Raw genomic sequence first — 14,285 nt, 5'->3', positions numbered from 1 at the left:
ATAAAACTCAATAGAAAGATATTAAAGAAGATTTACATGAAAGTAAGATAATCATAGGTAGAGAGATTCAATATCATAAAAGTGTGAATGTTCTCCAAATTGATCTAAAGAATCCATGTAATTTCAGTTAAATCTCAACAGAACTTGTCATAGAACTGGCGAGCTGGTTCTAAAATTACATATACAACAGAAAAGGTAAAGATTAGCCAAGACACTTTGGAAGAACAGGAGATCTGCTCTACTCAGATATCAAAACTTAATAGAAAGCCACAGTAATTAAGCCATTATGATACCGGCATAGAGGTAGACAGAATGGAGAGCCCAAAATTAGACTCACACATATGTGAAAACTTGCTCTATCACACCTCTGGTATTGCAGATTATTTAGGAAAGAATGGTCCAAACAATCAATAGTATTGGAAAATTGGATATCCATATAGGTAAAAAAAAAAATTGAAATTGGACTCCTACTTCACACCATACACCAAATCTCTTTCTTTTTTGTTTTTTAACTTGTATTTTAGGTTTTGGGGCACATGTGAAGGTTTGTTTTATAGATAAATGCATGTCATGGGGCATGGGGGTTTCTTGTACAGATTATTTCATCACCCAGGTATTAAGGTTAGTACCCAGTAGTTATCTTTTTCTGTTCCTCTCCCTTCTCCCACCCTGCACTCTCAAGTAGGCCCCAGTGCCTATTGTTCCCTTCTTTGTGTTCATGAGTTCTCATCATTATGCTCCCACTTATAAATGAAAACATGTGGCATTTGGTTTTCTGTTCCTGTGTTAGTTGGCTAAGGATAATGGCCTCCAGCTCCATCCATGTTCCTGCAAAAGACACGATCTTATTCTTTTTTACTATCCAAACTTCAATTCCAGTTTAAATTAAAGATGCAAACGTGAAAAGCTAAACTTTTAGAATAAATTATGAGAGAATATTTTTATGACCTTAGTTTTCTTAAATAAAATACACAAAATTCTAACTGAGGAAGTGTGATTAATTTTACTACATTAAAATTAAGAACTCCTGATCATTAAAAGATCACCATTAAGAAAATGAAAAGACAAGTCATAATCTGGAAGAAGGTATTTGCAACACACATAACCAACAAATCACTGGCATCTAGAATTCATAAAAATTTTACAAATCAATATAAAAAGAAAAAACAACCTGATAGAAAAATGAGCAGAAACATGAACAAACATTTCATAGACAGGAAATATGAATGACCAATAAACATGAAAAGATGCTTAACCTTATTAATAATCAGAGAAATACAAATTAAGATAATGAAGAGATAACATTCACATCCACCATATTGGCACATACTAAAAGTTGGAAAATATCAAATACTAGCAAGACAGTGAAGCAACTAGAATTTTCACATACCACTGATGGGAATGTAAATGGATATAGCTACTATGGAAAACAGTTTGCCATTATGTAATAAAGGTAAAGATGGGCATACTCGGTGATTCTACTCCCTGTATGTATAACCAATAGAAATCCATTTATATGCTCACAAAACATATATATTCATGACATATATAATGAATGCATTGAGTTTCCAATTCAAATATCCCCCAACAAAAGGATGGATATGAAATAGTGTCTATGCTGTAGATTCCCATGGAACAGTATAAACTACAGCTACTCAAATAAAGATGAATTTTTTTTTAAATGGAGTCTTTCTTCTTTTTAAATTTTTAATTGTTGTGGTCACATAGTAGGTGTATATATTTACAGGGTACATGAGATGTTTTGATGCAGGCATGCAATGTGAAATGAGCACATTATGGAGAATGCGGCATCCATCTCCTCAAGCGTTAATCCTTTGAGCTAAAAACAATCCATTTATACTATTTAAGTTAATGTGGTATCAAATAACGTGTCTTATTCCCTTCCTCCTTCCCTTCCTCCCTCCCTCCTTTCCTTCCTTCCTTTCTCTTTCTTCCTCTCTCTCCTTGTCTTTCTCTCTCTCCTTCTCTTTCCTCCTCTCCTCTCTTTTTCTTTTTCTTTCCTGTGTTGCTCTGTTGCCCAGGTAGGAATGCAGTGGCACAATCTCAGCTCATTGCAATCTCTACTTCCTAGGTTCAAGTGATTCTCCTGCCTCAGCCACCCGAGTAGCTGGGATTACAGGCACCCACAACCATGGCTCACTAATTTTTATATTTTTAGTAGAGATGGTGTTTCACACTGTTGGCCAGGCTGGTCTTGAACTCCTCACCTCAAGCAATCTACCTGCCTCAGCCTCCCAAAGTGCTGGGATTACAGGCATAAGACACTGTGCCTATCCTTATTCATTTTTTCTAACCATTTTTGTAACCATCCTTCTACTACCTGTGCCATGAGTTCAATTGCTTTGATTTTTAGATCCCACAAACAAGTGAGAACAAATGAAGTTTGTCTTTCTGTGCCTGGCTTATTTCACTTAACATAATGATCTCCAGTTCCATCCATGTTGTTGCAACTGACAGGTTCTCATATATTTTTATGACTGAGTAGTACTCCACTGTGTATATATACCACATTTTCTTTATCCATCACCATTCATCTGGTGATGGACGTTTAGGTTGATTCCAAATCTTAGCTATTGTAAAAGTGGGCAACAAACATTGGAATGCAGATATCTCTTTGATATCTCTTTGATATAATGATTTCCTTTCTTTTGCATATATACTTAGCAGTGGGTCTGCTGGATCACATGGTAGTTCAATTTTTAGTTTCTTGAGGAACCTCCAAACTGTTATACTAATAATAGTTGTACTAGTTTACATTTTCACCAACGGTGTACGAGAGTTTTCTTTTCTCCACAACCCTGCCAGCATTTGTTATTGCCTGCCTTTTTGATATAAGCCATTTTGACTGGAGTTTGAGATAGAGGCTTGCTCTGTTGCCCAGGCTGCAGTGCAGTGGTGCAATCATGGCTCACTGCAGCTTTGACTTCCCAGGCTCAAGCAATCCTCCCACCTCAGCCTCCAGAGTAGCTAGAACTACAGGCATACACCACTATGCCTGGCTAATATTTAAAATAATTTTTTTGGTAGAGACAGTATCTTACTATATTGCCCAGGATGGTCTTGAACTCTTAGCCTCAAGCGATCCTCATGCCTAGGCCTCCCAAAATGCTAGGATTCCATGCCTGACCAAGAGCTGAATCTTATAAACATAACATTGAAAGGAAAAGCCAGTTGCCAAAGTGTGTACAAAGTATATTATATAAAGTATAAAAACAAGTATATTATATGAAGTCTAAAAACATGCACATATGAACTATTTATTGTTTAGGGTTATAATGATATATGGTAAAAACAACATAAAAACAAGAGAATCACAAGCAATTTCAGGATAATGGTCATCCGAGAGTAAGTGGGACAAGGGAGAGGCAAACAAGGGGCAAACATGGGTACATGGAGTTCATTTTATTTTTTAAATTTATTTAACTAATATGTACATGTTACGGTATATGGAGTTTATAAAATATTTCAGATGGAGAAAACTAACACTCTCTTGGCTATGCTCTCAGAACTAAAATAATCCTGATTTTATAAATGGAGCAATTGAGGTTTTGTTTGTATTTATCAGATTGATCTAACTCTGGGATATATTGATGTTAAATATTAATAACCTGAGGAAAAAGGAAGTAAATGCCAGGAGAAAGAGGAAGTTAGAAAAGAGGAAGCAGAATGATGGACAGGAAGGCAGAGAAGAGAAAAAACAGATGTCCAGACAGAGCTAATTTAGGAATACATTTTGGTGATTTTAAAGTCTGGTTACCACCTGTTTAACCTCTCCGCTAAAAAAAATGCACTTAGTAACGTCACCAATCTATATTCTCTAACGTAGAGAGTAAACATTTGCCTGGCATTTTGTCTCTAAACGTCTCTAGATACAGAACACTGGTTACCCAGGAGAACCCATAGTCTTCCTCCACTGCCACACTATAACACTGATTAGTTAATCATATTAGTTAGTTGAAGCCTTGTACCTAGAGATGATGAAAGTTAGAGCCAGCTAAACTGGGGGAGTGGTGTGGCAGGGAAAGAAGGGAGCCCAGGAGGTTGGGCACAGTAATCCCAGGCTGGAGAAAACACAGGAAGGATAAGAAAGCAGAAATTCAGGTGCCTAGAAATCTGGTCCTAGAAAATGGAAGGGATGGTTTTGTCCAGGATCAGTCCTAGCCTGAAAAAAGAAGTAAAGAGGCTGGGTGTGGTGGCTCATGCCTGTAATCCCAGCACTTTGGGAGGCCCAGGTGGGTGGATCACATCAGGAGATTGAGACCATCCTGGCCAATATGGTGAAATCCTATCTCTACTAAAATTCAAAAATTAGCTGGGTGTGGTGGCATGTGCCTATAATCCCAGCTGCTCAGGAGGCTGAGGCAGGAGAATCGCTGGAACCCAGGAAGCAGAGGTTGCAGTGAGCCAAGACCATGCCACTGTACTCAAGGGAGAACAGACCATCATCATGTCAACTCCATTAACTTTGTGTGTGTTTCCATTCATGGAGTTTTGTTATAAACTGGTTAGAGGAAACTTAAAAAAATCTAATATTACCTAAGATGGGATTCCCTTATAGGAGGCTGATACGTGGCATCATTTGGGGATGTTGGGGATGGTCCCAAATCTTAGCTAAAAATATGTCCACAGTCTCCATACTAGGTGTCTGAAACTTTGTTATGAAAGGTCTTCATGACTTGTCTTCCCTCTACCAAGGAAAATGGCAAATGCTTCTTTCTAGAAGTACTTTTTCTTTGAAGGCAGAAAGTTCTATGGGCTGATCTGCTGAAGTTAGCCTAGAAGCTGAGCCTGACATAAAATTTTAGGAGATAACTTACAGTGCCATCAAGCTTAAGTGAAAAGGATGCAGGGCAACTTTTCAATCTGTAGACCCTTTCTTCAAAGGAAAAGCCAGCACAAATGGAAACCCTCAGGGAGATACTAGCTGGCTCCTTGCCACCGCAGCCTGCTGGTCTCTGATCTGTCCTGCCTCAGGTCTCTTGGCAGAAAAAATCCATTAGATATTTGTTTATCGGTTTAAGGCTTTGCTTCATCCAGCAAACCTCTTTCTAAGAGACATCTGTTGAAGGACTAACATGTTAAGAGAAAATACACTATTGACATCTTGGTGAGAATGAGTTGGTTATATTCTTTCCTTCTTGAAACCCACAGATGAGCAGGGAACAGAGGGAATAAGAATGTGCTTGGGGGCCATGAAAAAGAAAGGAATGAATTTTGAAGTGCAGGGTAAGGTCCAGGAAGAGTGGTCTTATGTGACAACAGAATGAAACCAAGGTCTTAGCATCAGGGAAGTAGGTAATGGCAAAGAAAACCTGGGAGAAGACCACCCAAAGGACTTGTTGAGAGGACCCAAAGACAAAGCCATGTGCCAGAGTGCATTACTGCCTGAGTTCCATAGACATAGGTGTCTAGCTCAATGGCCTGTAAGGTTTCTTCAATCTTGCTAAATAACTTTACATATGTCTATATTGTATGTTTTAAAGAATTCCGGTGGGATGTTCACAAAGTAGTAACAGTGCTGGACATTGGCTGCGTCTGAGGAATTTTCAGGCTGTCTCCCTCTTCCTTTAATATTTATTTTTCAGGTTCTCATGGTTGAATTTCTACAATGAATATAGTAGTCACTTCTTAGGAAGATGTTTGACTCCTCCAAATTCCTTCTTTTCTAAGAATATCCCCAATGTGTAGAAGTAGGCCTCAAGGGATTTTGCCTGCAACATATGACCCTGTCTCCCTTCCTCTGATGATGAACCCAAGATTGAAAATTAAATCAAGCTGAGTCAATCAGATTCTCTCTCTCAAGTATCAGTTAGGATTCTCTGGGCCACAAGTAACAGAAAACCACAAGTACACTGTTGTAAACACTAAGGGCAATTACAATCTCATATACTAAGATACTCAGGGGCAGAGTAGTTACATAATGACACCAAGGAGGCAGAAATAGTCTACAATGAGATAAAAAAAAAAAAAACACGTTTTTCCTGTTGCGGCCGGCGTGGTGTCGGCTCGTGGGTCTCGGAGACCCGAAAATTAAGAGCATTTTTACACCCCAGGGGCCCCTCGTGGCGGTTCTGCGGCCATCACCATGCCACAGAACGAATATATTGAATTACATCGTAAACGCTATGGATACCGTTTGGATTACCATGAGAAAAAGAGAAAGAAGGAAAGTCGAGAGGCTCATGAACGTTCAAAGAAGGCAAAGAAAATGATTGGTCTGAAAGCTAAGCTTTACCATAAACAGCGCCACGCTGAGAAAATACAAATGAAAAAGACTATCAAGATGCATGAAAAAAGAAACACCAAACAAAAGAATGATGAGAAGACTCCCCAGGGAGCAGTACCTGCCTATCTGCTGGACAGAGAAGGACAATCTCGAGCTAAAGTACTTTCCAATATGATTAAACAGAAACGAAAAGAGAAGGCGGGAAAATGGGAAGTCCCTCTGCCTAAAGGGAGTCTCCGTGCCCAGGGAGAAACAGAAGTATTAAAAGTTATTCGAACAGGAAAGAGAAAGAAGAAGGCATGGAAGAGGATGGTTACTAAAGTATGCTTTGTTGGAGATGGCTTTACAAGAAAACCACCTAAATATGAAAGATTCATAAGGCCAATGGGCTTGCGTTTCAAGAAAGCCCATGTGACCCATCCTGAACTAAAAGCCACCTTTTGCCTACCAATACTTGGTGTAAAGAAGAATCCCTCATCCCCACTGTATACAACTTTGGGTGTTATTACCAAAGGTACCGTCATTGAGGTAAATGTGAGCGAATTGGGTCTTGTGACACAAGGAGGCAAAGTTATTTGGGGAAAGTATGCCCAGGTTACGAACAATCCTGAAAATGATGGATGCATAAATGCAGTCTTACTGGTTTGACAGCAATTTAATATATAGAGGACTACACACCAATTGGAAAAACTGCCATTACTGTAACGTTTCTGAATACTACCGAACAGCCATACATACCTGCAATCAAGAGATTTATTGTAAACATTAAAATGGTCCTATTGTATAAATGGTCTTTATTTTGAAATCTACTTAGACCCCCATGTTAATAAAACTGATGATTGATTGAAAAAAAAAAAAAAAAAAAAAAAAAACACACACACCTGGCCGGGCGTGGTGGCTCACACCTGTAATCCTAGTACTTCGGGAGGCCAACGTGGGTGGATCACGAGGTCAAGAGACCCCAAAGTGAAAATGGAGAAATGGAATCACATCAAGTTAAAAAGCTTCTACACAGCAAAGGAAACAATCCACAAAGTGAGAAGATAACCCACAAAATTGGAGAGAATATTTGCAAACTATCCATCTGACAAGGGGTTAGTAACCAGAATATATAAGGAGCTCAAACAACTCTATAGGAAAGAAATCTAAGAATCTGATTTTAAAATATCTAAAATACGTGAATAACATTTCCCAAAAGAAGACATACAAATGGCAAACAGGCATACGAAAAGGTGCTCAACATCACTGATCATCAGAGAAATGGAAACCAAAACTACAATGAGATATCATCTCACGTCAGTTTAAAAACTGGCTTTTATCCAAAAGACAATAATGAACACTGGTGAGGATGTGGAGTAAAGGGATCCCTCCTACACTGTCGGTGGGGATGTTAATTAGCATAATCACTATGGAGAACAGTTTGGAGGTTCCTCAAAAAACTATAAATAGAATTACCATATGATCCAGCAATTCTATTGCTAGATATATACTCAAAAGAAAGGAAATCAGTATTTCAAAGAGATATCTATACTCCCATATTTATTGCAGTACTACTCTCAATAGCCAAGACTTAGAAGCATACCAAGTGTCCATCAACAGAAGAATGGATAAAGAAAATGTGCTACTAGCTGGGCGCAGTGTCTCACGCCTGTAATCCTAGCACTTTGGGAGGCTGAGGCAGGTGGATCATGAGGTCAGGAGATCAAGACCATCCTGGCCAACAAGGTGAAATCCCGTCTCTTGAAAAAAAAAAGACAAGACAAGACAATGTGCTACATATACATGAAGTACTATTCAGCCATAAAATGAATGAGATTTTGTCATTTCCAACAACACAGCCAGAACTGGAGGTCATTATGTTAAAGAAAATAATCTAGGCATGGAAAGACAAACTTCACATGTTCCCACTTATTTGTGGGAGCTAAAAATTAAAACGATTGAACTCAATGAGATAGAGAGTAGAAGAATGGTTACCAGAGGCTGGGGAGAATAGCATGAGTGGGGTGGGTTAGGGGGAATGGGGATGGTTAATGGGAACAAAAATATAGTTGAGCAGAATGAATAAGATCTATTATTTGAGCCAGGCATGGTGGCTTGTGCCTGTAATCCCAGCTACTCCAGAGGCTGAGGCAAGAGAATGGCTTGAACCTGGGAGGTGGAGGTTGCAGTGAGCTGAGATCACACCACTGTACTCCAGCCTGGGCAACAGAGTGAGACTCCATCTCAAAAAAAAAAAAAAAAAAATCTATTATTTGATATTACAACAGGGTGACTATAGCCAACAATAATTTATTGTGCATTTTCAAATGACTAGAAGAGTTATTATTTGTAACACAAAAGATGAATGCTTGAGGTGATAGATACCCCATTTACCCTGATGTAATTATTACACATTATATGTTTATATCAAAATGTCTCATATAGCCCATAAATATGGGCTGTATGTAGGTGTATACCTACCATATACCCACAAAAATTAAAAATAAATTTAAAAAAAGGAAAAGAGAAAAGCCTGGATTGCTTTTGAATAGTTGGTGTATAATCTCCGAAGTTTTACAGTAAGGATAGATTACATGGCAGCCAACATTCCCTTCCCATGGCACACTGAGGCATGCTGCTGTGTGGTCTGATCTGACTGGATAATAGCTGGGTTGAACATGAGGGGACCCACACATCAGCCTTGAGAAAGGGCACAATTCAGACATGGTAGCTGGGTAGCTTGGAGGCTCTCAAACACTAAACTCTACAATCTAGGTGAGAATAACATGAAGGAACTACAGATCCTGGTGCAAAAGGCCACGACCAACAGACACAATCCCACAAACTAGGGACCACTTGAGCCTGGGCACTGCTTTATGCATCTACTCTTAGCAGCTTTTCTGGCATCAACTCAGACACCTCACTGAGCTGCCATCTCAGGTGAGATGGGGGGCGTCTTATTGGGTTCCCCAGTTCCTTCCTGGTATGGCTAAGTAGTACTCACTTTTGGTTACATATCAAAGTTTTTTAACTTGACCTATATATCCAATCTGTGATTTCTTCTGAGTTAGCAGCCATTTACTGTTATTTGCTTTGTATTATAATCACATTTGCCTTTTACTTTGCTAAAGAACAGGCTATGCTTAAGAGAGTAACTACCATTAAAGCATTAATTAAAAAAAAAAAAAAACCACCACAATATTAAGTTGGCATTAAAGAAGCTAATTCAAGGCCTGGTTGAGGCTAGATGTCAGAATTTATTAATACCATTCATTGAAAGACCCACCCTACTCACCCATTCTCCCTTCTGCTCATCCCATCTCCCCTCCCAATACAAAAAGATTGTTATAAAAATACTTTTCAGATTGCTGGTGTTGGTTATAGTGTTCTTGTGTATCTCTGCCTTGCAATACCATTTTAGGCCTTTCAGAGGATATATTATTTTTATTCATGGTATTATATAATTAGTAAAGGCATTTTTAAACAGTAAAAGTAAATCCAAAAATTTTAAAGTGTACATACAAGGTTAGACAAGCTTTGAAGAGCCATAAGCAGCACAGATTTGTCACCACCCCGAGTTCATGAAGCTGGATTTTAAATTTAATGACACAAAATCAACAAATATGTGACACCCAAGAAATAAATACATCCAAGGAACAGAAGAAAATAGTACATTTGCCTTAAAAATCAATCTGAGGCCACCTTAAACATTATATTTTTATGATTTTGAAACTAAGTTGCCTTTATCTTCTTTGTTCAGATTTTAAAGAATTATAATTGTACGTTTTGTGAGAAAATGAATTTGTTTGACAATAGCTAACTTTCCCATTCCCCAGCAAAAAGTCAGAACTATTTATTTCAAAAAGGTTAATTTAGTCAACTTCACTTTATGTTTTAAAATAGGTCTTGAGAGAGAGTATTTAAGCATAGCCTCAATTTAATTTCAGTTTTAGCACCCTGAAAACTCATGTTAAAAATGAGTTTTATACAAAAAGAATTTTTTTTTTTTTAAAGATTGGGGTTTCACCATGATGGCCAGGCTGGTCTTGAACTCCTGACCTCAGGTGATCCACCCACCTCGGCCTCCCACAAAAAGAAATTTGCTGTCACAGAGAAATTATTACATCCCCTGTTCATTTTGGATTTTTAATTCATTGTTTTACAAGCCTATCTCAGTGTAATTGCTTTTACTCTTTTACCCCTTTTTCCTGCATAAGCTTACAGAGTAGTCTGAAATGAGGAAACTGCTACCATTTGCTGGAACTGGCAAACAAGTCATCCTATGTGGTAACAGCAACCCAAAGCAGGTATTAAAACAACATAACATTTTTTCTTCTTGCTGAGAGAGCCAGTAAATGTTAGAAACAATATTTAAATTGAAATTCTTCATGGACACCATTCTGATTATTCATCCCACAAGTTTTGAAAGAGAGTTAAGTCCCAGGTCATTTGAACAAGATCAACCTTGGGGAAAAGAAATATTTATCTCAGATGTTGCTTTATAAGTGATGAGTTCTGAAAGACATTATCGCCTCCCTAGGAAATCACCTTTCCAGCTCGTGGTTTCAGATTTTATTTCATTCACTATGTCATGTTGCCTATGACATGGGGACAGACAAAGATCGAAGTCATAGATGAGTAGGACCTCGAGTCACTCACAGTCTGGAGAAAGGTTTAACCTGTGATCTGAGGAACAGGAACAAGAAGTGGGGACAAACAGCAACTTCAAGAGTTCATAAAGAGACTCTGAGAGGCTAGCAAGAAGGTAATCGAAGCCACAGTCCAATAAAAGAGAGTTGGTGCTCAGCAAACGATACCCCAATGTACGGCCCTCTGACATGCTGAGTGCTTTGAACTGGAAGACACTGGAAAGGCCTCAGAAGCAAAGTCTCTTTCTGATCTTCTCCTGCCCTTGTTTCTCCTGTCCTCTTTCTACCCCAAAGCAGACCATAGAAATGGGATTCTTCTTCCCCAAGGTGGGTCACAGAAACTAGAAATATTATTCTACCTTCCTGTGTAGGAGCAAAAATTATCTGACCTATAGCATCTGATGATGAAGACCTCATTCCAGAAGGGGTTCTGCGTTGTGTCTGGGAGAAAGGAAGGCTACACAGAGAGACCAAGAAGAGTCTAAACAGACAGGCCTTGCTGAATTTCCCAGCACTCGGTCTATTACTATTATTAGATCATTCTGTTGGAGCTCAGAAAATGACATCCCAAAACATGGCACTTTGGCATGGTAAACCAAAGAAGCAGTCTCAAGGTCTCTCTGCCCTTCCCTCACCCTGTCTTTCAATCCTCTGTCTTTCCTAAAGACAGGATGAGGTTGTTCTCTGAAGTTTCCTTATCTATCTAGAAACCAGACCTACCAAAGAAAAACACAACTGGATTCAATCCCCTCCCTGAAATTTCATCTACCATCAGAGAAGATCAAAACATATCACGGAGGAAGAACTAAATATTAAATACCACATCTAGAACCTAGACGAACTTAGTCCCAAACTACTGTCAGTTCTCCAGTCCCATTCAGTTCCCAAGGAGAATTATTGACTAACAAGTTTCTGAGCATTGGGCCCTTTCATTCCCCCTAAAAATTATCTCCTCCCACTCAGAATTGCCACATTTTCTTCATCTCCCCTCCCCCAATGAAGAAGGGTATATGAGCGCCCGGACGTCATTAGGTGATTAGGTAATCACCCTCCTGTTATTCCCCATGCTTATGCACATTAATACATTCGCATGTTTTTTTCCTCCTATTAATCTGCCTATTGTCAGTTCATTTTCAGCAAACTTTCCAAGGGCAGAGGGGAAACTTTCCCTTTTCATCTCTACAATTTCCTCTTGTTCAATCACATTTCTACATATCTGTCCATTCTTCATTGAATCTAAGCATATACAAAGTTTTCCCTGAGTCTGCATGGTCATTTCTGAAGGCTTCCTTATCACATAGAACTTTGATTAAATTAATCTGTTATGGTGTTCCCTTTTTATTTATTTCTTTTTCAAAGACAGGATCTCACTATGATCCTCAGACTGGTCTTGAACCCCTGGGCTCAAGTGATCCTCCTGCCTTGGCCTCCCAAAGTGCTGGAATTACAGGTGTGGGCCACTGTGCCTGGCCTATACAGAATACTTTTAATTGTGAGTTTAATATTCCATTAGATGGGGCTTGACATGGTGGCTGATGCCTGTAATCCCAGAACTTCGGGAGGCTGAGGCAGGCGGATCACTTGAGGTCAGGAGTTTTTGAGACCAGCCTGGTGAACACAGCAAAATGTCATCTCTACTAAAAATACAAAAAATTAGCTGGCGTAGTGGTGTGTACCTGTAATGCCAGCTGCTCCAGAGGCTGAGACATGAGAATAGCTTAAACCTGGGAGGTGGAGATTGCAGTGAGCTGAGATTGCACCACTGCACTCCAGCCTGAGTGACAGAGGAAGACCCTGTCTAAAAAAAAAAAAAACAAATCCATTAGATAGATACAGCATAACTTACTTAAGGTATTTTTCTTAGATTTATCATACTTATTTTTTTTGTATTATAGATAACACATAGCAAAAAAAAACCTTGTAGCTAACATTTTCTTTGAACATTTTCTTATGTAAATCATAGGACAAATTGCTGTACACTGTTTGTGGAAATCTATGGTGCCTTTGAAAGTCTGTTGTATCTGTTCAGGTATATCCATAGCATTGCCATCTCCCAGAAAGAGATAGTAAGTATAAAGTTCTTGGAACAAACTATTTTCTGTCTGCCCTGTTGCTGCATTCTTTTTTCTGCCAACTGGTTATCCTCTGCTTTTCCATCCTGCTCTTGGTTCCAACTGTACCATGGTCTCAGTGCAATATCATAAGCAATATCTGTAGATTGACTAGTTGACTGGCCTCTCTCAGACCAGGTTTCTGGCCCAATAAGCAGTGACAAGAAAGAAAAGCACAATCCCATGCACCACCTACTTACTGCCCATTCGTTAGGAGTTAGGGGATTCTTTCTTATTTTGTTTGTTTGTTTTGAGACAGGGTTTTGCTATGTTTCCTAGGCTGGAATGCAGAAATGCAATGGCTATTCAAAGACATGATCATAGGAACTGCAGCCTCAAACTTTTGTCCTCAAGGGGTCCTCCTGCCTTAGCCTCCCAATAGCTTGGACTATAGGTGCACACCACTGTACCCAGCTGATTGGTGGCTTCTTTTATGGGTGAGTTAGAAAATTTTAAAAACAAACCAATGAATCACCCATCATTTAATATAACTGTTACAGGATCTCACAGATGAAATAAACCTCAAGAATGTTATTTTTGAGGGCCCAAAGAGAGCTTGGAAAATGTACAATGAGATGTAAAGAAGAGGGAAAACCACTCAAGTTCTTTAGACATTATGGTTACCAATTATATTAAATTGGTCAGGGTGTTGGGTGTTTGCTGGAGTGACAAGAATATTTGTTATTTTATTATCATGACATTAAGAAAATTCACTTTTTTTGTTGAGACAGTCTCATTCTGTCACCCAGGCTATAGTGCAGTGGTGCCAACACAGCTCACTGCAGCCTCAATCTCCTAGGCTCAAGAGATCCTCCCACATCAGCCTCCTGAGTAGTGAGGACTACAGGTGGGCACCATCACACCCAGGTAATATTTTTTTTAATTTTTACTGGAGATGTGGTCTTGCTACATTGCCCAGTGTGGTCTTGAACCCCTGGCTTTAAGCAATCCTCCACCTTGGCCTACCAACGTGCTGGGATTATAGGCATGAGCCACCATGCCCAGCCAGAAAATTCACTTTTAATAATATTGAGGTTCAAGGTTTGGATACAAAACAAGATAGAATCATCTAAAGAAGTATAACACTTCTTCTAGTGTTAATTTTACTAGAAAACTTGCCTCAACACCCAAAACTAGATGTTAATGGGGAAAATATTTAGAACTGTCTATTGGTGTTATAAACCAAAAAGTATCTGAGACAGGTCTCAATCAGTGTAGAGGTTCATTTTGCTGAGGTTGAGGACACACCCAGGAAAAAGAGACACAAGCCACAGTAGGCACTGCAGCCCATTCTTTTTC

At 39.1% G+C, this 14,285-nt stretch overlaps 1 protein-coding gene across 1 annotated transcript; it reads left to right on the top strand.

Annotated features, from left to right (window-relative positions):
- Positions 1-6,011: 6,011 nt before the first annotated feature.
- LOC135273626 (ribosome biogenesis protein NSA2 homolog) lies at positions 6,012-6,906 on the top strand. Its single transcript, XM_064372860.1, has one exon. The coding sequence runs from the start codon at positions 6,107-6,109 to the stop codon at positions 6,893-6,895; it is 789 nt and encodes a 262-aa protein (XP_064228930.1). The 5' UTR covers positions 6,012-6,106; the 3' UTR covers positions 6,896-6,906.
- Positions 6,907-14,285: the final 7,379 nt, after the last annotated feature.

The sequence above is a fragment of the Aotus nancymaae genome, unplaced genomic scaffold, assembly GCF_030222135.1.
Source record: "Aotus nancymaae isolate 86718 unplaced genomic scaffold, 86718_ANA_hifiasm-v0.15.2.pri h1tg000008l, whole genome shotgun sequence".
Classification (NCBI taxonomy): domain Eukaryota; kingdom Metazoa; phylum Chordata; class Mammalia; order Primates; family Aotidae; genus Aotus; species Aotus nancymaae.
The sequence above is the reverse complement of the archived record's forward strand: the minus strand, read 5'-3'. Positions and strand labels throughout refer to the sequence as shown.